The sequence below is a fragment of the Aulonocara stuartgranti genome (assembly GCF_965226115.1).
Source record: "Aulonocara stuartgranti genome assembly, chromosome: 17".
Lineage (NCBI taxonomy): Eukaryota > Metazoa > Chordata > Actinopteri > Cichliformes > Cichlidae > Aulonocara > Aulonocara stuartgranti.
The window spans coordinates 24,450,822-24,475,814 of record NC_138953.1 but is presented as its reverse complement, the minus strand read 5'-3'; the positions used below and the strand labels follow the sequence as shown (position 1 = coordinate 24,475,814).

At 39.4% G+C, this 24,993-nt stretch overlaps 2 protein-coding genes across 4 annotated transcripts in view; one reads left to right on the top strand and one right to left on the bottom strand.

The window, feature by feature from the left end:
* Positions 1 to 779: 779 nt before the first annotated feature.
* On the bottom strand, positions 780 to 19,161 carry LOC309692281 (cryptochrome-1-like). 2 transcript variants are annotated; one of them, XM_082510620.1, is made up of 15 exons: positions 18,499 to 19,161; positions 18,222 to 18,406; positions 11,182 to 11,290; positions 10,944 to 11,086; positions 10,655 to 10,839; positions 9,454 to 9,542; positions 9,184 to 9,324; positions 6,656 to 6,967; positions 5,442 to 5,593; positions 4,896 to 5,098; positions 4,022 to 4,141; positions 3,796 to 3,894; positions 2,731 to 2,811; positions 2,421 to 2,525; positions 780 to 1,544 (listed from the first exon to the last, which is right to left on the bottom strand). In XM_082510620.1, exons 2-14 carry the CDS (start codon positions 18,377 to 18,379, stop codon positions 2,425 to 2,427), a joined length of 1,893 nt encoding a protein of 630 aa, XP_082366746.1. In that variant the 5' UTR covers positions 18,380 to 18,406; positions 18,499 to 19,161; the 3' UTR covers positions 780 to 1,544; positions 2,421 to 2,424. The 2 variants fall into 2 exon arrangements, with proteins under 2 accessions (XP_082366746.1, XP_082366747.1); XM_082510621.1 differs by lacking the exon at positions 2,731 to 2,811 and having other exon boundaries at positions 18,222 to 19,161.
* A 3,836-nt stretch (positions 19,162 to 22,997) lies between these two features.
* Positions 22,998 to 24,993, top strand: part of LOC309692194 (ankyrin repeat and BTB/POZ domain-containing protein 3-A) — a 271,823-nt gene continuing 269,827 nt past the window's right edge. For both annotated transcript variants that reach the window (XM_082510454.1, XM_082510453.1), the window contains exon 1: positions 22,998 to 24,657. In XM_082510454.1, the coding sequence (XP_082366580.1) occupies positions 23,793 to 24,657 (865 nt within the window). In that variant the 5' untranslated portion in view covers positions 22,998 to 23,792. The remainder of the gene's footprint in view (positions 24,658 to 24,993) is intronic.

Here is a 24,993-nt window from a genome sequence, read left to right as displayed (position 1 = left end):
TAGAGAAAGTGGTAGTCCAGTGTATTCACCTCTCCTGCTGTGAGACTACACTTATGCCCTATGCAGTGTCTGGGCCGCGGGTTCAGTAGGTCAGACTTTTACTGGCTACCAAATAAAGCCACATATAAATCTAATACTGTACCTGTAGTGAGAACATTGACAAAGTACACTCACTGGCCACTTTATTGGGTACACCAAACAAACAAACAAAACCCCCCAAAAACCCAACAGCAGCCAACATGTCTTAATACTCTTTATCAATTATGGATCCCCAACCTCCTCTTATAACAACTATGCACTGTGCTGAGTCTGCATAATAAATGGTTTGAAAAACTTTAATATAATAATGTAAAACAGCTCTATTACCGGGTTGCTTTGTGTACAGGTCTATGAAGTGGCAGGGGGATTTTTCCAGTGTCTGTACTGAATAATGCTACTTTAATTGCTCTACGTGGTCGAGACTGAAATGTTGTGCCTGTTTTTCATCTTCTGCTTCGCCGCAAATAGTTATTTAACTTGTTTAATGACTGAGCCTCAGGTTTGATAACTAAAGGCATCACACTAAAGCCGGTGGAATATATTAAGATCTCTAAAATTATTCTTAGACACTACAATAGGTCATCCAGCCAATTGCGTTGCTTTTGAAGGTACCATTGTAATGTGTATCAACTTGAATGAAAACCTACAAATCTAGAAAGGGCTGATTACATTTGGAAACTGCAAATTTTTCTCAAAGATTGAACTCTGACTTTTGAGTTACAAAGAAAAGACTGAAACTATTTGTATATTTGAAGCTGTTTTAATTAAACAAGCACATTGAGAAGGAACAAGAAGCAAGTGAAGCATTTCTCTCCAGTGGTACATTTATTAGAGAGTATATGGGTGGTGGGGTGGCACACCAGGAATATGCAGGCTCTGTAGTCCTCTCACCTTTTCTCAATAAACACAGACGAGGGCAATAACATGATGGTTTGTGTCATATAGAAGTTTGAAGGAATAAAACGAGTCCACTAGTACTGAAACACAGAAAGGATTTTTGCTGACATTTACACTCGATGGGCTCAATGTGGAAAAACTTTAAAAACTCGGGTGCATTAGCAGACATTTCTGACCATTTAAGTTTTTAATGGAAGGTCTAAAAATGCATTTCTTTTTATTGAAAATTTCCCCAAAAGAACGATCAATCCACAATGAATTCTCATATCAAAAATATATCAACGGGTCTATGGCTACACAAAGAGAGAAAACACACATACAATATCCAAATATGTACACGTTGTATGTGAGCTGCTTTTAGCAAATTCATTATATACACAAAGACTTTAGTCTCAGCATTATTAACCCAAACAGGAGCACAGTGTAACATCACTGGCTGGCCCACACTGTAATAATATTCAGTCCGATTAAGTTGAGAAACATGTTTTGTGACAGGTGGGGATGCCCGTCCTGAAGGTGTGTTCGTGCATTGTAGTGCTGTAAAAAATATTTGAGTCTATTTTAGCATCCGTTTAGTTTTGGCTGTGTTCTCGATATGATTGAAACACCTGCAACAGAAGAAAGAACAATAAGTGGCATGTTCAGACATTTCTGAAAATACATTTAACTCCTTCAGTGCTGACTTTTTCAGCGCACTGAAAAACATTCCAACATTACATGTTAAGGAAAACAAAACATTGAGAATCTGACCTACAACTTTTCCTGTCACATGACCTGAGGTGAGTGAGGGTAATCTGCTGAAATTAGGTGCTTTGAGACCATACAAATATTTACTGCATTACAGGAACTCTGAGTGAAGTAGGTGTACTGTTACTGGTCCAGATGTGTGTCTGCTGTTTGATCGACGAATGAACGGAACACTGGGAATCCGGCATTTAAAGAACATAAACACTGATAAAAAAAAAAATCAGCCATGTCAACAAACACTCAACTATCTTCCTCTCATCTGAACTCACAATCACAATGGTAGCAGCTGTTTCAGTTAAATCCACAGCAAAGCAAAACATAAAATAAAGAGGCTGAAACATGACTACAAGGAAATGAAAGCAACATGAGGTGGTGCTGCATTTAAACCTCTGGCTGGCAATTACATCACTTCAGAGTTCCTCTTAACAGTGGTTAGTAAACTGCTATTAATTACTGACTTAAAATTTGTGTATCTCATTGTGTGGATATTGTGGATTATAAAGGCAGGAACGGCTGATAAAAACACTGAAAAGGTTTGGCTCATGCCTGCCTTGTTCAGATGGTTTCTACTGGCAGAAGCAGTGAAAACAAGGACTGACAGTCAGTACGTTTCACCGTATTATTAAAAACAAGGAATAAAATTCCTATTTCTGACCCACCTCTCTGAATGCTGCTCACTAAAGTACATCTTGTATGTGTTTTATATAATAATAATAATGTGTGAGACTGCAACTGACCTCTTTAGTGGATGCTCTGTCTCTGGACTTTGGAACTTTTGCTATTCCCAGAGTCCTCACTGTGTCGTTTGCCACTGGTCTGAGTGGTGGGGTGGTGTTCAGGCCCTAAAAAAACATAAGAGCACATTTCAATAAACCATGAAACTATAAATTTCGACTAAATACAAAAACATGGCTTAAAATGAAAACACTCTTTTAGGGGTGGCGTGCAGTGATGGTCAAACACAGGACTGGGACTCAAGTTTTTCAACCAGTTAAGAAAGATTAATAAAAGAAATCATCATCAATCAGTGAAATGTTTCACTCGCACCTTTTTGAATTACAGGACCAGGATTCTGCTGCGTGCCTTGAGTGTAACACATCATACTGGTACTGGCAGCGTAACCTGGAACTTCAATTAAGATTCAAGGATTAGCAGCGAAACACTGAAGAAGATGCATGAAAGGATGCAGTTAATGCATGAAGCACATAAAGTACGCAAAACTCGTTCCACTTGGGGACCGGTTTCATATTGTCCAATCAACTGGAATCCTTTTTTTTTTTTTTAAAAAAGCTGCTTTCAGGTGCTCCCTTATTTACTTTATTTACCAGGGGTCACCACGGTGGGTATGCTGCATTCTTTAATGCTGGATGCCCCAGAGGCACTTGTGTCTCCTCCTGAGATCAAACCACTACACTATAAAACCATTGTGCAAACACCTGCTATATGTTCAAATATCCATCCATTGTCTTCCACTAATAGACTGACTCTATCCCAGCAACTCACATTCAAACCTAAGGGCAATTTACAATCACCAGTTAACCTAACAACACTCACTGCATGTCCATCCACTCCATGTAGACCTGACAACAAATCAACACAAACAAATGTACTTCCACGTGTTATGAAGGTGTAGGGGCAGTGATAAGCATCGCCACCTCATAACAACAAAGTTTGGAGTTTAAATCAGCTGGTTGTGTCAGGAGGAAGTCCTTTTACTTTTCTACTAAATTTAGACTTAAAGGGACCACTGCTCTCTTCTTAATGGTGTGTGAAATTTAGCACAGTCATGTTCAATGGCTTTTCTCTGGGTAGCAAAGAGCCAAAGCTTCCCAGCTAATCAGCACGCCTGTTATTGAAGGAAAATATCCTGCAGGGTGAGCAGATTATTTTTCTTAGAATGACAGATGGGTGATGGTCAGCTGCAACTAAAACTAACTGTCTTGTTGTTTAGACTCATAAAAATGTAGAGTCTACAATAAAAAAAAAAACCCTGGAAACTGAGATAATCAGTGATACAGTCCAGTTATAGCACCAGTAAAAGCGGCACACACAGGAAAATGATAAGCATCAAGTGGATAATCAAGTGAAGGTGCACGGGTAGTTAGTCCCCACCATGTTGGTGCATGCCGACGCTGGTTTGCGGATCCCCCTGCACGTACATCATGACACCACTTTGCCAGTCTCCCTGGGAGTGAACTGGCATCTGATAGGCTGAGAAATAAATAAAAGAACAAACAGGTCTTCTTCAAAGAGTTCACTGCCAGAGGCTACACAGGAAGTCATGAAACATCCACAAGTTTGAAGTGTCAGAGGAGGAGTGGGTCTCTGTGCCACTTACTAGATGGAGCTGCAGCATCACGTGAAGTCTCAGAGAATCGCATCGAATCTGAGGATGCCTCAGCGTTTCCATTTCCATTTCCGTTGCCATTAGAGCCAGATGGAACTGTAGCCAAAAGACCTGAAGACACAGAGAGTTACAGAGTTAGTCCAAAACATACACAAACAATAATATTAAAAACACCAAATTAAAACACTGAAAATGTATATGGTTTAAATACCTCATTTGTAGATATTTATGCTGACTTTGAGTTTTTTTTCATTACTACTTTTGAGACATTTTAAAATCACTGACTACAGTCCAAAATAAGGCATTTATTTATTTATTTTTAAGTGAATCAGGTATTTTCATTTCCAGCTTTATAATTTTAATCTTAGGTGTAGGAGAGCAGCTTTGTATGATTAACAATGTCTAATAGTTCTTATTGCGCTTTGGTGCTGCCCATCCAAATTAAAAGCTTTGAACAGAAGTGGGTGGGACTTATGAAAGATATCCACTCTCAGTGACACCATAGAGATGTCAAGATGTGGCATTACTGGGATTATTTACACATCCCAGCCTCGTTGAGCTTTTAATATGAGCATCCATCACTGTAGAAGTGTATACATGACAGAAAGCAAGGAAAAGCCTAATACCTCCACTTCAGAGATATTTGTGGGGTTCAGTCTGTTATTGGAAAGCTGATGGAGCAGAGTGTGTGACATGGACCAAAGGATTGCAAATGACACCAAAGTAGCAGTTTCAGTTGTGTTGAAAAATATTAAAAACAAGGAAAGACTTGTTCTGAAAAAATCTAACTGCAAATCACTGCTTGTGATCCATCAGTTGATCTTTCTTCATTTTAATTTTAATAATGCTGTATCTGCATCCTTACCGAGGCCTCTGTAACAGGAGAGCTGCTGGTAGATCTGTTTCATTCGCTCGATGTTGAGACGGCTGGCCTCTGCATGGTGCACCATAGGCTTTGGATAATGTACTCCAATAATACATTTGGCTGCCTTCTGCACAACCTCTGGAGCGTTCCAGGGATCATAAATATACTTGGCTGGAAATCCCCTCAGAATGGGCAGGTAGCGGCTGAGCGGAGAGATGAAGAGGTTTAGTTGGCATGTGAGTGGGATAATTAATTTCCAGGAAAAGCGTCAACTGCTATGGTGGAATTAACCACCCAAATGTTAGATGGAAATCTCTCAAACACAGACTCCTCTGATACCTTATTTTTGAGTAGGCACACATTTTATTGCTTGGTTGTGTCTGTTTACTAAGTGAGATAATGTGTGTCACAAGAATTTTCACTAAAATGTTTTTTTATGGATTTAATTTTACATGATAAAAGCCTTAGATTTACTCCTGCATTGTAAATTTTTACTGCTCTTGCAAAAATTTTCAAGTACAGATGTTTTGACAGATGCAACCCTACCGTATGTAATCTCCGTTGGGGTCTGTGCGGCGGCCGAAACCCACAGGGCAGTAGCAGTGGAAGAACTGCTGGAAGAAAGAGCTGCAGGAGAGCCACATCCAGCTGCCTGCATTCACACTCCAGTCTGCATCCAGCAGCAGCTCCTCAAACACCTGAACACACAATCAAAAACATCTCAGATCGACTGGGAAGCAATATTTGGTCCTGCTGAGATGGTTAACAACAAATGAGTCAAGTGTTTGAGTATGACAAAAAAATGACTGTGGGTAAATTTCTGATTAAATATATACAGTTCCCTGATGTCAATTAGCTGCTCCGACAGAGAGGATTTCATGCCGCATTTGGACTGCAGCTGGAGACGATAATCTGTCTCCTGCTCTGTTTTCTGGTTGCTGTGCTGCTAGAGCAGAGCAGAGACTAACGGGCTGCAGTTCATTACATTTCCATTACAGTTAATGCTGAGGATTAGTGACTTACTAAAGAAGCAGCTGATTATGCTGATCAGCTATTTATTGCCACAAGGTGCTTAGAATATTTAATATTTACTGGGAATAATAATAATGGCTATTAATTTAAAAATGCCACTGTGTCTTGAAAGGAGCGGCACTCATTATGTAAATAAAATAAAATACTATTAAATAGGTGCCAGTATTTTTTACTAACACAACAATATTGGCACTTATGGTATAAATTTCTAGTTGATATCTTTTTGTGTACACACATTTTTAGAAAACTTGACCTCTGACCTTGACCTACAGGTCTAGGGCACCAATATTCAAACTCATCTGAGATATTCAGTAGATGGTATCACTTTCAAAAATACCCCCATAGGGTAGGGTTCAGTCTTGTATTTGCAACCAGAAGAAGAATACAAGTCTCAGACGTTTGTGCATAATTTTAGATTATTAGACGAGGAAGCTATAGCCTCCTTGTACATACAGTCTGTTTTCAGCTCCTCAGTGAAGAACCATTTGGGCTTTTCAGGGCTTTCGTTTGTTAAATGTTCATGAAGAAAAAAAAAAAACGCATAAATGTATTAAGTAGTCCATTACTCACTATAAACAGTAGCTTCTAAAAGCAAAAAACTAATTTTGGATGCAAGCAAGTAAACTTATATTCTATTTTTAAACTCCCCAAGTGGTGTTTGGTATGAATTAAATAGAAACCAGATACTAGCATTACTCCCATCAGAACAATAGTAGGACACTGTCTACCTTCATTCCCTCCTCCCAACTAATCCACAGGTCTCCTCTTGTCAGGAAACAGGCCACAGCATGCCTAGCCAGGTGGTGGATCCAGCCTTCCTGCCTCAGCTGGGTCATGATGGCATCAATCCAGGGGAAGCCGGTGCGGCCTTCTGCCCACTTGGCCAGCGCTTCGGGGTTGCGGTCCCAGGGTATCTGAACGCAGATGGGGTTACTCTCCATCTTGTCGAAGCAGGGATTGTTGGTGGCCGCTGTGTAAAAGAACTCACGCCAAAGCAGCTGACCGTAGAGCGAGAGAGGAGGGGAGCTGTTCTTCTTCACCTTGTCAAGTAGGAGAAAGACACGTTACTGTCTGAGGCAGTCAGAGATTTGACTACACCAGCTGTATATTACGCAGGAGGGGTTTTTTTTGTTTTTTTTAAAGGAAAATTATTATTATTATAATGTGCAATGACAACTTTATTGTCATTGCACATGCACAGGTACAGGGCAACGAAATGCAGTAAGTAGTACTAGTAGTAGAAGTAGTAGTAGTAGTAGTAGTAGTAGTAGTGGTAGTAGTAGGTAATGTGATAAAAGATAAAGACTAAACCACTATATTACTTTAGCTCATTTACATATAAGCACTTGAGTCCAAACATACAACGAAAAACGAAAAAATTCAAGAGGGAGGCAGTACTGGTTAATTCACCTCATTACAGAATAAACTGTGAATCATTACATGGCAAAATAAACAGCCAGAGCATTAAATCACCCCTGCAAATATATCTGATGTCATAGTACTGGGTGTACCTTCCATGACTCACTCCTTGTGTTGGGTTTTTTCCATTACTCATATCTGTTATGGGCCCCATTTTGTAGACAATTGGTGTGTGTGTGGGTGTCTGGCCTTGCCACTCGGTCATCTCCTGTTCTGCCATCAGACTGTACCCCCAAAAGCTTTCCACCAATGATGCTCTCAGCCTGGTGATACGCATACCAAACTCACCAGCATGCCTAAAAAGATTCCAGCTCAGTGCAGCACCACTTAACTTACTCAACAATCAGCCAAATCGCAGCCTGCTAATACCAGCCACGGCCTTCAGTCAGCCCCACTGCAACCATATAGTAAATCCCTGTCTCTTGCACTCAGATCTGAGTCAGTGTTTTCGATTCCTCCCTGTGAGGTAAAGTGTCTAAAAATGAAACATGTAAAAAGGGACAAAAATCCTTCATCTTTTTTCTTATATTTAATCGAAAATAAATAAATAAATAAATAAATAAATACAGTAATAGTTTACACTTAAATATTACACCAAGAATGGGGACTTGGAGTAGCGCTATTGTTTCCAGGGCAGTCCCAGGACTCACTGGAGAGATTATATCTCGCAGCTAGCCAAGTACAACTCTGTGTCTCCCCCCAATGAGCTGGAGGAGGTGGGCACGGTGAGGGAAGTCTGATTGCTCTGCTTCAGACTGCTGTCCCTGTCACCCAAACCCTGATAAACTGCAGACAATGGATTGATTGACAGATGGATAATCCACCACAGCATCAAAAATCTGCACTTGACTCTGATATGCATACTGGTTTTAATTACTACATTCACCAAGATGTATGATGACCTGGTTAATTTTCTTTTTCAACAGCTGTTTTATGAGAAAATTATTTCAATATATTAATCATTTTATCAGTAAAAAAAAGTTCCTATTAATACAAGGAGAAGATATGCTGGAAACCTTCTCCCCCTGAGCGTGAAAGAAAAATTACCTTAATTACAGCGTCTTCTGTTCACACTTCAGTTCAAACAATGTTTTACTCTCCTAACAAGGTTGGGAGATTAATCACATTTTCATTTTCATTTTAATTCAGGCCATCCATTTTCAGAAAGATCAAACAAGATGGTTAAGATATTATGACTATCGATTGTTTTTCTTGTGTTAGAAATCCTTATCACCTTTTCCATAAAGCACAGCGGTGTGCTTTAATCCACCCTAAAAGTCAAAAGTTGCTAACAGTTTAGCTGAGCTGGGCCAAGAATATGTAAATAGAGCGCTTTGTCAACAGGATTGATGGCAAATAATTTTCACAATGGGACACATGAGAAAATGGGACTTTTGTGGGGGGGGCTGCACTAATAAGCTTATAAAGAGATCAAATTAATATTGAGCAGAACCAAGTGCAGTTTGTTGGTGTAACCCTCCACTACAATTGTAGTTTCTCATGTGGCCCCTTGGGAAAATGAAATGGTGACCCCTGATCTAGAGGAAATAAAAGACATTCATGGTTGATTGCATCTGCCCTACCTGAAGGTTTCTCACCCAGTCTGCTTTTAATCCTGCAACATGATGTAAATTCTGACCAGGACGACCATTGTCATATGACAACTGTAATTCTGGTTGTCAAGAGGATGACTTTGTTCACAGTTTTGAATCTGATTTACACATCAGGTTGGGTTCTTGTGGAACATATCCTTCATATCCTTATTTAAAGACTTCAAAGATAATTAGAAACCCAATTTTTTAAGTGTAATTAATTAAGTATATTCCTACACACTTACCTTCCTGTAGAGGTCAGTAAGCTTAAAGTAGAAGAGACGGCAGGAGAGGCAGCCGAAACGCAGGTAGGGGCTGAGGCCTGTGGGGCTGGCAAGCAGTGAGTTGGCGTTCATTCTAGGACGTTCAAAGTTTGCCACCCATGCCTGATAGGAACAATCACATGAAAACCTGAGACTTGTATCACAGCGAAACTCATTTTAAATGACAGAGCAGTGGGATTGTACTAAAATAAAAAATGATTTAACAAAAATTCTCTGCTCGATTTGCCTGACCTTCCTCTCCAAGTGCCTCTCAAGTCGTGTGAGAGCTTCAGTCTCTCCTCCTGGCCACACAGCTGAGGACAGGCCTTCAATATCAAAACCTGCAGGGGTCAAATTAAAACTCACATATTATCATTTTTCATATATTTTTAATTCCCTGAAAAGAATATGTGCAGTTTATACCATTTTAGTAATCTTCATTATGACCAGAAGAGGGCAAACCAACACAACAAGAGGGTTAACTACATGTGTAGGTAGATTTATTTAAAGAGGGCTTTTTATTCCTGTCCTTGATCATTTTTTGTTTTATTTTTTTTATAATTCTGTTTATTAAATTTTTATAGATAAATGAACAAAAAAAATACAAAAGAAACAACAAAAAAGGCAAGAGTAATCAGTAATGCAACAGGACAGTGTCCTGTGTTTTTTTATGAAGAAATACAACAAGTAATATATGAATCCATATATGAAGGCCAAAAATAGGGCATGTCCATGTCCATGTTATGTGTTTAAATGCAGATTATGCTCAAGCCCCAGAAGTTTCACTAGTTTTCTTTATAACTGCTGAGAAAATATATTTTTGTGTTTTTAAGACATTTTTAAACATGAACTGCTAAGGAAGATATTACCCCTAACTAATTTTAGACATAAAAACAGAATGAAAAAGTTATTCACTACTACTAGAAATAAGTTTAAAAAGCTACAGAAAACCCAGGTAAATCTAATAACTCACTACTAATGTTGATTTGAGCAGATAACATCTGCTCAGTCATATTTTCTTACTACAGTTAGATTAATATCTGACAACTCTTTCCTCAAATCAGCAGCTATGTGTAAAGTCTGACACAGGACTCCTATTCTACCCTTGGCATCATAATCTGTATATAAAAGATGGACATGTTACTATATGAATTATTAATTAGTGAGGTCTGGTATAAAGCCTCCAACTTGGAATTGTCCCTAATGCATGCGTCCATCTTGGTGGTGAGTAAGAGTGAATCTGATCCAATTTAAGACACACCTGCAATTACGTCCATCATTTACATGCAGTTTATGTTTGCTGCACAGACTGTATGTAAATACAGTAACAGCTGCTGGGTCTAACAATCTCTGGTGGAAACTCAGCTTTAGACGGCTACTAGTAGTGCTGCTTTTTTCCACAAATGAAAATTACTTATTACAATTACATTTCATTACATAATTTAGACCTTACCGAGTTCCTCCAGGGAGGGGACCCCAAACTTCTCATCATGATCTTCAGACAGAGGGGTAGTGCATTTCCCCATTATCTCAGCAGTGATGGACTCCGCAGGCACCTCCACAGGGTCCATACGACTGATGAGAGTCTGGAACCGCTTGTAGGTGAGGGGAGACTGACCCCCATTTAACTCTATGATCCTGCAGATGCAAAGATCAGAAACAGATTCATAAAAAAAACTTGCTCAGGACAAAGAACAATATGACAGCACTGTTTGTTGTGGTAAGGTGTGATAATAACTTACTTGTCCAGTTCATAGAGTGTGTGGGAGATGCGAACTGTCACCTCAACTCCAGCCTCAGAGGCCAGCTTCTTAATAGCTGCATCTCGCTCTTTCCCAAAGGGCTCAGAGTCGTATTCATATGACAGACGAGTAATTTTCCACTCCTGGAAAAAAGGAGTAAATCGTAGAATGTTTAGGATTCACACAAAATGTTTGAGGCACTGTTGGTTGTGCAGCTTAAATCAGATTCAAGTTTCACCTTGAAAAGTCTGGGAAAGACATCAGTGGGTTGGCCTCGGATCACAAACAGACGAGAGTTGAGCTTACGGAGGCTGGAGTCCAAGTCCTCAAGACTCTGCAATAAGAACCTGCAGATGACAAGGAAATCTGTGTCAATGTTCATAAAGATGCTACAATATCAGTCACTGCATGATGAAGGAGTTTGATTAGGGAGTACAACTATTGATTTTAGCTTATACAGGCAAAAGGTAAAATGCCCTTAAAAGAGTAGAAGTTTCCATTCACTTTGCTCTTTGACATTTTTATACAGCTGAATTAAATGAGACCACTCCTTCAAAATCTTTTTTTCTAAATTACCAATTGACTAAGACATACCAAACATCTTATATACTGAAGATTTGAAGTCAATGACCAAATTACATGAAATTATCTATTTTTATTGCACTTTATTGAAGATATATCCTATGTAATAAAAGACCTTTAAGCTCTACTCAACTTGAATCTGATTTGCACACTAAGGAAAAACTTATCTTTTCTTATCTGCCTACATATAAAAAAATGTGTAAATTAACTGAAGTTGATGTGTGATGTATTTGCTTGTTGCATGTACATATCCTGTCATGCAAACTCTAAAAATATCCCTTCAACACCAAAAATACATAAATATATGCTATAACTGACATTTTTCATCTGACTTTTAAACTAGATTTTTTTTTTATATCAGTTATTCAGTTTTAAATGCGTTTATTCAATCATTTATTGAGCTATTCCTTAATTAAATTATGTTTGGACCTTTGTCTCTCAGAAGGAATAAAACTAATAAATAGTTATAATGGGGAAATTACATATTTGTACAAATAGATTAATGCCAATATATATCTAGAATCCTATTATTTCAGAATATTATTTATATCAATTTAATGGCATATCAGTTTTTTTTTTCCTATTAAGGCATTTCTTTACTAATTTTTGATTTTGGCAGTTTTTGGTCCCCCACATAATTTCACCTCCACTTTGCATGAACAAAGTTTGACAAGACTTATTCCACTATTGTCATAGCAGATTATTATTACGTTCTTGTTTTTCCAAGTTCAAATTTACTGTCCTTGCTCTACATAGCCCACGTTGATAAAATGTAAAATGTTATTTCTTTAAGTAACAAAAACAAGACATGTAAGATTAGCAAATGTACACCAGTGTGGGACAAACTGTGGGGTAAAACAGGACTGTTTAGCTAAAGCACAATATCTCTTCATATCAAGTGTCCCTTAATTAAAAAAAAAAAAAAAAGCCAAGGCTGAACACACACTCAAGGCTGAATCATGCAGACGGTGCATGAGTTGACCAACCCTCATCCATGAGTTTAATCATCTCTGTATGCAACGTCAGCCATCATTTAAATACAATGTGCTGACCTAACTGGTGGAAGTATGAACCAGCATTAACATTTTATTGGTTTAACAACAGTGCAATAACTGAACTATAGTATAATTTGCTTCTGTTTTTATATGTTCTCCAAAATAAAAAAATACCAACTGTAAGCATCAGAACACACACCCACAGGTACACACACATGTAAACACAAAGCGGCAGTAATGTGGTGCTTCCCGTTCTGTTGCTATAGGTAACAAAATTTGTAGGTGGATGCTTCCTGTATCATTCCGGTCTAATTATGTCTTTTACTGATAAGACAGCCAGGTAAGGGCTTCTAGTGAACTTTATGTAGTTTTCATTATTATTAAAGCTTAAATACTTTGCAAATATTATTCAGCCAGGCACCTGACCTAATCTATTGTCATGTAAAGAACACAAGGGGTGTGGGTTTTAAGGTTTTATGGTAAATAAGGAAGACATTTTAACTGCATAACCGCAACATAGGATCAAAGCCGAAAAATATGTAAACAAATGTCCCCAAACTAACAGTAAACAGAAATACAGGTATTAACTTACAGGGAACTCTGGGTATCTCCGCTAAGACTACTGGATAGGCGGCCAGAAATAAATGGATGGATGGTATTTATTAATTGTTAAATCTATTCATTTGTCTGTGTATTACGGTTCTTCTGAAACTCCAAAATTTGTTTTCCTAAACGTATTTTTTTTTTATTCTTTATGTATTATATATGACATGGGGGGTCAACTTTGTGGGTACTGGCTGAAACAGGAAAGTAAGCCTAGAGCCAGGAGATCGGCAATTTCATGTATTCATGGGAACATTAACTTTTTTCTTTTTTTTTTAGATTAAGGCCTCTCTGTACACCGCACTCCTCGTAGCACCAAGCAAATGATTCACTCTGGCAAGGTCAGAAACTCTGCCGAGACAAATCGTGGATAATGTCATTATATGTTGATAACAATTTGACACAGGAAATACATCGCTTTCGCAAGTTTTTATTCAAGCTTTAACAGTGCTTTGAGAAATGATAATATCATATCAGTGTGACACAAAGCAACTGAAACTTCATTAATGATAAGAGTGAATTGTTGTTTAAGACTAGCTACAATAGTGGTGTCTTTGTTGAGTGTGAGCTACAGCACAGCTAACAGACTTCCTACATCTTGAACCAGATTATTCCTGCCAGTCCAAGGTCATTTCCTATGCCAGCTGCTTTGCTCTCCTGACCTGTGAAGACAGTTTGATTCTGCAAAGCTAGACTCAGACTACTCAGAGTCCTTAAGCTATGTTCATCTATGGTATTCAAACAGAGACAGAGCTGTGCTGGATTCGGTGTTAAACGAAATCCATTCATACCTGTTTTTCATTATTTTCACTCCTACATCTGTCCTATTTTTCAAACAACTCCACAAGAATTTCAACCAAATGAACCTTCATAATCATGGGCCACCCAGCATGAGAATTTCAACTAGCTTAAACAGATCTGAAAATGGATATCAGATGGATGCAGCTTTGTTGGGATTAGTGTTCAAAGCAGTGTGCCACACCAGAGTTGGGTCTTTTGCAGAAGCAGGCGTGCAGAAGTAGGTCAAAAGGAAGAGAGAAATGGATAGGTTTTTTTTCTTCCTAACACACTGACCTACTTATGCTATGCCTGTCGCTGGTGGAAAGGAGGGAAAGTTATAATGATTATGTCATCTGGCATTGGCCTACCTTAATCACTGAGGATCACCGCCTACATCTCAAGAAAAGGGAGTGCTCGCTCTTTAGCAGGCAATTCAAATGAAAAAAAAAAAAATGTGCAGAAACAGGTGCCAGTTATAGCAGCTGCAGGCTACAGGGAGATTTTTACAGCGCCCTCATATTTTGGACCTTTGCTTGGTTTAACTTTGAGTAAAGTTTACTGAGATATAAAAACCAGAAGCACAGCAGTACAGTGACACGATTGAAACAAAGCAGTATATGCCATCTTTGAATTCAGCAAATTCAGTCAAATAAGTTATTAGCTTTTTGGAAACATGGGTCAACAAATCTGAACTAGGCATTTCCTTTATGCTTTATTTGTACTGGGAGAATAATTAATATATTTCACCCAAGCTCTATTTTCACCAGGTGAGTTTTTGGACTACAAATAAGAGATTCTGGTCTTACACCATGTTACATGTCTGATTTGTGCATAAAAAAATTAAATAAAAGGAATGAATCAGGGCATGCTGAGTGAACTGCGTGGGCTCTGCGTCAGCCCAGGCTGCTGTTACATAACTGCAGAAGCATAACAACATGGATGCTCATAACTGGCCCGACTTTTATGCTCCCCTTCTCTTTAAGAGACGGCATGGGACTGCAACGCAAACCAAAGCTCACGACGGGAACAGAAACATAAAACACAAAGGGAGACCCCTACTGTACTTTAAACCTCAGGGGTACTTTCATTCATCCAGCACCTGCCTGTAGACCATAAAAACTGCCAAGTGAGATGCTGCATTTTCTATACAGAAGCAGGAAGCTGAGTTCTACTGAACATATAAGTAAAAAGGATCCCAACTGTTTGTTTTTACTAGGGAATTTTCCAGAAAACTGTCAGCCATTGGGTATCAGACCATTAAAGTCAACGGTCCACGCACTTATCTCCAACACATGACCCTGTAAAGCTTTATATACTTCTTTGTGTCACTAGACACAAGCAGCCTGCTACTATCTTGGTTGTGAAACAATCGGAGACACATGCTGACAGTCTGGAGGTCATGAAATGTCAGTTACATAAAATTCTTCATCATAAAATCTTTAGAAATGTGGGACTATAGGGTCAAAAGTAGACACTATATAGTCTTATGTCATTTTAAGAAAAGCCAAGAAATATGCAAAAATAAAACAGCCATCTAAAGTGCATTTTTAGCATCTAAAGTTTAGTCCGAACAGTTCAGACTAAAAACGGCAAACCTCAAGAGAATATGAAGATGCTTAAGATCCTTTCCCACATGTGGAACACAGCAGGAAATAGTGTGCTAAGATGCATTCACACAACTGATAATATTCAGTGTGGTTTAGGCAATAGAGCTGCCTGGACAGAAGATACAGAAGGGAGGATACATGACCCCCACTTGCTAGAAGTAAATGCGCCAGATTATTGAGAGTATCTTGGTAGCTTGCAGATCCACGTTTATGATATTTGAGGTGAGTGTCAAGATGTGAAACAGGCAGTAATGTGAGAGAACAGAAGCTATAATATACAAAGAACTTCACTGTAGTGAAGTGTTAAAAGCAGTGAAAATTCTGTGAGGCAGCCATTTTTTGTTACACATTTGTGAAGTGAGAAAACAATGTTTTAAACTTTGATGTTTTTTATTTTCTCACTTCTTCCTCTTTGTGGTGAACTCTGCTGTCACAGCCTTCCTGTTCACAACAGCTTCTCAACCAGCAGACATTTAACCTACAAACAACTTCATCACATAGGAGGTATACACACAAATGCATCTCCAGAGTCTTTGCATAGGCTGAATTCCCTCTCTCTTCACACCCAATGCTTAATTCTTACACCATCATAATCTGGCATCACACTGACCCTGTATTAGGGAGCTGGTTGGGTAAATATCGAATAAACCAACTAGGTCAAATACTTGCGTCCTACCAAAGTTCATAGATGCAGTGCACGTGTGGAAACGGCTCAAAGCAATTTAGCATTTACAGCTCTGTCTGAGATCCGTACATTCATGTGTCTAATCTTTACAGAGGAAATATTTACTGATCCGAATGTAATTCACAATGCTACAACCATGTAACACAAACCAGTTAGTATATGTGGTTTGTGCTGAAATGAGTCAAAGAAACTGAATATGAAAGTGTTTGAGATCTGCTGATGTGCAATAAACCACTTTATAAACAACAGTTTAACATTATATCATCAGCTGAAAGTCATTTAAGAATAATTAGAGTTTACCAGGGAGGTGAAAATACTGTTTACCCATCTGAGATCTTAGTCACCTTTTGAAGGACAACGTAATGTTATAATTTATGTGTGTAGTCAGTATTCATTATGCCTGATCTAACTGATATAATTGACGTTTCTCCTGGTTTTGATGTTTTGTTTCAAAGTGATAACTTAGTGAAGATTATAGTTTAGTGAACAATACATGAGATGAAGTAAGTGAGTGCAAATATATGTTAGTGACCTTATATACAGTTTATGTCATAATTTGCTGTACTTTGCTATACCTCGTAAATGTAGGTCAAAATTCAGGTGACAGTGCAGCAGCTCCATGGCCTCTTTTTGTTTGGTTCATTTAGAAAACACCCAGGCTTTCTTTGTTTGCAAAAACAAACAAAACTTGGCAATCAACATCTCAAACAATGTAACAGCTTTGACCTCAAATGCAAGATAAAAACCAGTTGGGCAATGCTTTGCCATGCTATTCCTTACATACTTTGTGATTTTGGCAGAAAGTCTTGTTCCTCTTACTTTAAGTAATCGGGGTTTTTACAGTTCTCCCAAAAAGATTTTGATTGTATTTTTCTGGGTTCATAATTCCATCAATTTTGACAAGATCTCCAACACCACTGTCTGAAACACAGCCTAGCTCACATGAGAATCTCAAACATGTTTTCCATATGGATGTATACACTTACGGTTGTACCTCTCTCCTGACCTCTGTACATTTCAATGATGGTGTGAAAAAATTTCAAATTTGGATTTATCACTCCATCAGACCTGTTGCCACTACTTTTTAATTCAATTCTTGTGTAATTTGGTAAACCTCAGCCTTTTGTCCCTGCTTCCTCTCCTTATTAAGAGTGGCTTTTTGACAGCCAAATGACTGAGGTCATTTCTGATAAGACATCAGTTAAGAGTAGATGGATCAAATGTGTCATGTCTTTGCTGGATTTTTTTCATGTTCCTTAAGAACGTGACTTTCAGATACTGTTTATCTACTATTTTTTTTAGGCCTGAAACAACTTCTTTTGTCCTGAGCTTGTCCTATTTCCTCAAATTTTTTAAGGACACAATGCACACCATGTCAAGATACCACACATTTTCAGTTAATACCTCTTCGGGGATCACCTTGTTGGCACAAGAATAGGTTTTTATGCCTGTCAAACTGTTATCTTACTATATTTTAGGCATTTGTTAAATATTCAAATAAAGAAATGAGAGCAAATTATGTGTTTTTGTGACAGCCTGCTAGTAACAAAATGACAAACAATACAATTTAAAACTGGTTTGTTGCCATGTTGTATGTGATTTGTAGACAACATTTGTTCATCCCTTTAGTTAGGGACCTGGTCAGGTACAAAGACTGGACTCAATATAGGTGAAAAAGCAGCTAAAGTCTCAAGAAAAATGTTGAAAGATCTTCAGCAAGCATGGAGAACATTTCACAAGACCACTTAAAATATTACAAATAATCTAGCTCCTTGGAAGCTAAATATAAGACTTTTGCAAAGTACTGCATATCCTGTTGCTATGTTATTACAGCCATTAGGAAACACAACAGCCAGAAAGAGATATGAAACCGTCACAAAGATACACAAAACAACAATATATGCTATATGTTATGTAAATGGATACAAATGTGCCGTTTGCAACCGTTTTTATCTTGTGCTGTTGTTAATGCATCCTGTTGTGCTACATGTGTGGTAGCGCGTGGTTAAATTCACGCTTCCCTCACCTCCACCTGTTGATGCCAACGTTGGAAGAGCCCGCAAACCAGGGGTCGAGGATGTAGACGCAGCGGACCGTATCCGCTCCCAGCAGAGATTCCTTGAGCGACGGGTTGTCGTGGAGCCGCAAGCCCTTCCTGAACCAGTGGATCGTATTAATGACCATTACTCAACTGGACGAGTCCTTTTCTTCCTTTTTGAAAGAGGTCAACAGTCTTTTGGTGCTCACTCGACTTTTATCCCAACTACTCACTCACAGTTTCTTTTAGGAAGAAAAAATATCACCTTGAATAAAAATTGGTTTGAAAAAGAAATCCTTTTGGGGTTCAATAACGCAGTCCAACTTTTATAATTATCCTTGCTCTAACAGAGCTTTTTCCATAGTGTCGAAAAATGTAGAAACCGCTGGCTGCTGAACCATTTGGGCTCGAGGCAACGCGCGCGCTCCGGCAATATGACAACTAACGCGGCGGGCTTTAGGACCCGGTGTGCTGCGGAGAAGTAGAGCGGCTCGTTGTATAACTTGTTTTTCTGAATGATGAAAAAATTAACGTATAAATATATGCTAACACTCCTGGGCGGGCCTGCTTTCTACAGATATTAATTAAGTCAAACGCAATAACAGAGTACTTAACTGGCTTGTAATCTAAACCCACAAGACACCGTGGCAAGACCGGCTGTTCCGTGCCGCGAATACCAGGGAAGCTGGTTATGTAAAATACAATTTCTAACAGAAATATTGTAAAATTCGTCGTCCTACTGTTAGCTAGATCAATACTTAGCTGTTATAACCGCTTCTCGATTCCGTATAACCCGTCTGCCTCACTGTTGAGCTGATATTTTGAGCTGCGACCTCAAAAGATTTTCCTTTACAACGTCCACGAATAGCTGCTCAACCTCTTCACCGCACCTACAGCCGAGACTCCGCCCACTGCCAATGTGCGTAGTTCCGAGCCTTCTGATAGGTCCGAATCGCTTTGTGCGTTTCGCGGCGTGGTCACGTTTTTCCAGCGTGCTTTCTGCATGCCAGCATGCACAGATAACTTACCCGCTTGGTGTTACTGATGAATTATGACCTCTTATGGCGGACTGAACGGACATAGCACGTCAGCGGGTCAATTAAGTTTGGCTAATAATAATCTTAAGAGTAAAGCAGACTCGGAAATCTTAACCATACTCGAGTGTTTCTATTTGTATACTTCATGTTTTATAACAGGTTAATGAAAAAAATAAAATAAATACAAATATGAGTTACAGAGGTTACACGCACAGACTTTAAAGACTTATTGGGGTAAAAATGTGGAGCTTTAACAATAAAAAAGAGTCCTCATCAGTTGCAAGAGTGCACTGGCTTGTTTATACTAAAAGAACCCGGATGTGCACATGACGTCCGGCATGATCGAGTGGCACTCGCTTCCTTGTCAGTGTGTGTGCATGTGTGGTCTAGTGCAATAAGAAGTGTAGCTCGTAGTTAACATGATATGAATTCTCATTTTCTGAATTTGCTCTTAAATTTGCCCAACCTACAAACAAAAGACAGTGAACTTGTGAAGACTAGTTTTTATTTGTCACTTTATATGTTCATTACACTACATTTTCTTTTTACCTACTTAACCTCCTATATTTCAGAAAGCTGTTCCAATTGCCTTGTTTCCTGAAAGGTTTCATAAAAGTAAACGTGTACATCTGAATATTGTTAATAATAATATTAGCGGTAGTAATCATTAGCAGTTGTAGTGGAATAGGAAATGTTATACTCTTTATTATCCCGAAAAAGAAATGCGTCACAACACTCTTACATAAAACAGCTTGTAATTATGCAAGATGCAAAATGCTGTCTTGGCCTGTGAAGTAGTGCCGACTTTTGGCCACTGAGGGGCAGTATAGTATCACGTCAGTAGGCCCCCTTACTTTGCTCACGATGATCAATTGTATCGACACATGATAATGACAAGGCCTATGTAAATGTGATGTCATGTATTATCATTATTCATCATAATGATATGGAAAATAAGAAAAAGTGCAGTTAGAACTTGGAAATGCAAATTTATATTATACTTATGATCAAAATCCAGAAATTATCTTACCTTGAAATCCATTATAATTATTATTATTACTACATAAAAGAAACAAGGAAGAATGAAACACACACACACACACACACACACACATATATATATATATATATATGTGCGTGTGTGTGTGAAATCAAGTTTATAGCACTTATCTATCAAAACTAACATTACAGCTACAAGTGTTGTCCAGAAACAGTGTAAAATAGCAAACTGGGAGGAAATTACAAAGTAATCGATTACTGCAATGTTAAAATTAGAACAAGGTACAATGTGATTTCAATTGTAATGCCATTCATCCATTTATCCATTCATCTTCTCCCACTTGTCTATTTCAGCATCACAGTGGGGTGGAGACTATCCCGGCTGCCATAGGGCAAGAGGTGGGGTTCACCCTGGACAGGTCACCAGTCTGTCGCAGGGCTAACATAGAGACAGACAGCCATTCCCAATCAAATTCGCAACTCAGTTGTAATAAATAACCTAAAATTAACATTTAAAAATATAAATGTTAACAAAATAAGATGGAGTCTAGCTAGGAATGTCAAAAACACAAAATTATACAAATATTTATATTTTAAAAAGCCTTGGAATAAAAAAAAAGTTTAACTATATATGTCTATCATAAACCCATATACAGTTGTAGCTCATTTTTAAAATGCCAGCAACACTTTAGTCCCCCTTTTTTTAAACCTGGTCTCAGACATTTTTAATAGTTTTCTAATATAGAGACATAACACAGTATACAGCAATATACTCTACATATAATTACACAAAGCACTTCAAACTAAGGTAAATCTAAGAACACATTACTGAATAAATTACCATTTAAAAAAAAAAATGTGACTGGACCTCATGACTAAGGAAACATGTTTATACGATCCACTCATTCAGCTTGCAAAAAATACTAACAATCTATCATCATGCCGGGAAAATCATGATAATTTTTCTGTTACCAGGCAACCAAGGCTTAATAAGTGAGGACAAGCTTCGGAGCGCCACGGTGCATGTAAGAGATGCAGCTGACAGCTGCCCACCTCCACCACTCTCACCTGAGTTAGTCAGCAAGATATGCTGCATTGCATCAAGAGGTCGTGGCAGACTGCTGGAGGATGAGGTGTGCTAATGGTGGCATCTGCTTAGGAACTCTTTATGAAGCGTTCTTCATGCAAAATGCATTATCATCCTTTTCATTTTCTTTATTGGGGCTCCATTTCATCACTAGCATCAGAAACCTTTCTTTTTTGCTTAGATAACGCTATATTAAGTCAATAAAAGTCTTCCTACATTGGTCATTATCTGTAATAAATACTATTAAGGGGCCCAGCGTGCCTCTGTGGAGGCTCGGGACATAAATAAACTCCACTGCTTTGGTATAAAACCTACATAATGCAGTGTGGTAATCTTATTGTTTATTGTGTGTCAGCCAAACAATGAGAGGAAGATACAGCCATGTTTTGTTTTACACTTTTACCACGTCAATCACTTTTGCAGCAGTGGGAGTCACATCCTCTTTAGACCCTCTTAAAAAAGTCCAGTGTAGGTTTGTCAGTTCAGGCATGCAATGTGATGTCATGCTAAGAAAATCTGAAAGGGCCTCTGGCGTGGCAGGCAGTGTGGACAGATGGTTGGTCCAGCTCAGACGTACAAGGAGAAACCCCAACAGAATGGATGAATCATCATTCCACCAACTGTTCCTCTCAGCAAGTAATCAGAATTCAGCACATTCACGCTTTGTTTTCATGGCTGGACAAAAATATTGTATCATGGAGAATAAACCGTTCAACAACAAAATCTTCCAAGTGCTGCTAAACCTTGACACAGAGGCACGGAAAGACTTCTGATCTGGAAAAAGCTCAGAGCAATGTTCTCTGGAGAGTGAAATATTTATAAGGATCAGACATTAAAGATTGTGGTGCACCTTAAGAAAGTTACTTCTACTGCAGACGCTTCACGTCATACTTCAAAATCAACATTAGGGGTGGAAAACAAGCACAGCAGAAGTCTAATGTTAGAAATGCAACATTTTATCCAGGTTCTCAGAAAATTTCAGGAAGGTGGGTTAATATTATCTTTATTAGCTGAACAGAATAAGAAACATTTCATTAAACACCCAATAATAGCGTTTTTAAAGTCTTACTTTAAAATGATTTATTTAGTTACAGCAAAAATAAAAAATAGTGCAATCGTAATAAGAACACTAGCCTGACCTGTACTTAACTAAAGAAAAAATGCGCTGCGCTTTTATTTTACAAAATTGCACTGTTATTCGTGAATACAGGTGAATACTGATGCCTATTATTATTTATAGGTGTTGCTATGATTTTACAATTGCATCCTGCCTTTTCTTTGGCCAGCAGAATGATGGATGAATGGATTTTCATGGTGAAATTTAGCAAGCAAACTCCTGTAGTGATTAATCATGTCCAGAGAAGCTTTAGAAAGGTCAAATACATCAGTCAGTGAACAGACTAAAGGAAATGCAGAAAAGCTGATACCTTTGCATACATTAAAGCACATACACACACACGCACAAGAAACTGAATTCATGGTACATCAGTGACCTGTTCACATGAGGAATTGTGTGTTTATACAGCTACTGTACAAAACTTTAATACATTTTAAAGCTGTGAAATTCATCTACAGATGACAGCAGGAAGAATAAAATATAGCATCACTGCAACGAAGCAGCTAGTAGTATTACACAGAAAAGCTTATTTTTCATAGAGCACAGAAAGAAACTGCTATTTTAGATAACAGTATGAACACTTTAAAATAACAGCTTAATGCTGGCAAGGTAGCAGCCAGCGTCTTCTTTATGCTTAATTTAACATCCACTCATTGATCTTTGAATCTTTGAATCCTCATTGAATCCACTCATTGATCTTATTTGATTGGTGGATCTGAGTTTTATGCGGTAGAATTAAATTATTTTCGTCTCCCTGCGTTATTTTAACACGGAATTTGTCTATTTTACCATTTGCGCCATGTGTTCTCTCAGTGGGAACCTTCCTCTCATCCTGGCACTGTCGTGACATGACACTGCAGCAACGCCACTACAAACAGCAGATTGGCTGGCACAGCAGCCCGCAATAGTGTGTTTTCCACTGAACTGTTGTGTTTCACCAGCTCCAGGTAGATTCTGCTGAAAAGCAGCAGGTAGCTCCTCTCTGTCAGTAACAACTGATGGATACGCGGATTGGCTCGTTCCAGCCCGCCGCTCTCATGCTCCTCCTCTCCATCGGAGTCCTGCCTGCGCTGCGCTTGTTGCAGTGAGCGCGGAGGGTTTGTGCGCTCTCGGGTTATGAAGTTGTGGACAGGAGGAGAGGATATCGGTGACAGCAAGACGCGCAGAGGAGGAGAAAAGTAGATGCTCGTTGGTGTCGTTCCACTCTTCATTCTGGGGAATACGCTTAAATCGGGAGATTGCGGCGGAGAAACGCGCTGAAACGAGTTTGTGGCATTTAACTGGGAGACCAAGCATACCCAACAGTATGCGGTGCAGTTATGGCAGGCAAGGGTAAGACAGTCGTGAGGACGCTGGAGGATTTAACGCTTGATTCTGGTTATGGTGGAGCCGCGGACTCGGTTAGGTCGTCCAGCGTGTCGCTGTGCTGCTCCGACACGCATCAGTCCATCTCGCATGGGGGAAACTGCTGGCATCTGACGGAATCCATGCACAGCAGACACAACAGTTTGGACACAGTCAACACCGTCCTGGCGGAGGACACGGAGATACTGGAGTGCTCGGGTCACTGCGCCAAGCTGCCCGAGCTGGAGGAGGTGCCATGGACCCTGGGCGAGGTGGAGGGCGCGCTGAGGAAAGACGAGGAGCTGATGGTGGGCAACCCGCCACCGGAGGTCCTGGCGCGACTGTCGACTCTCATTAGCCGCGCGCTGGTGAGGGTGGCCCGGGAGGCGCAGCGACTCAGCTTGCGCTACGCCAAGTGCACCAAGCACGAGATCCAAAGCGCCATCAAGGTGGTGCTCTCGTGGACCATCTCCGTCAACTGCATCACGGCGGCTCTGAGCGCCTTGTCCCTCTACAACATGAGCACCGGGGACAAGTTCAGCCGAGGCAAGTCCGCGCGCTGCGGGCTGGTCTTCTCCGTGGGGAAGTTCTTCAGGTGGATGGTGGATAGTCGGGTGGCCCTAAGGATCCACGAGCACGCTGCCATATACCTCACCGCCTGCATGGAGAGTCTGTTCAGAGAGGTTTTCACCCGCGTCCTGCGCAGCGCGCTCGTGGAGAGGGATAACGGGATCCCCAAGTTTACGCTGGAGTCAATGGAGCAAGCCATCTGCAACGACTCGGAGATCTGGGGTCTGCTGCAGCCCTACCAGCACCTCATATGTGGCAAGAATTCAAGTGGTAAGCCATGTCAGTGAGTGGTTAACTGTTTGAAACGTGATTGACGTACATTTGGTGGTGTGTGCAGAGGGCTTTTTTATCACCTAAATCACCATATGAGTAAAATCAATTTGCCCCCTAAAACAACTTGTTTCCAAAATGGAAATCCACGTGCTTCAGGAACTGTCTAGAAACAAGTGGCTGCCTCTTTAAATAAGCCATAACTATGACTCAACTGGGATGAGGCCTGATGTAGAAAATAATTTTCTTTTCAAAAGCTATCTTCATCTCAAGTTCTGCTCATTTGTTTGGAGGATAACAACACATTTTATTTTATTTTTTCCTAATCTGCTTAGC

Bases quoted from the DNA above. Each gene is read 5' to 3' on its own strand.
- LOC309692281 (XM_082510620.1), bottom strand. From the start codon at position 18,379: ATGGTCATTAATACGATCCACTGGTTCAGGAAGGGCTTGCGGCTCCAC. The intron at 9,325-9,453 runs GTCAGGCAAATC...TGTTCCTATCAG, and splicing joins AGAGGCACTTGGAGAGGAAG to GCATGGGTGGCAAACTTTGA. The intron at 2,812-3,795 runs GTGGGGACTAAC...TCTTAATTGAAG, and splicing joins CGTCGGCATGCACCAACATG to TTCCAGGTTACGCTGCCAGT.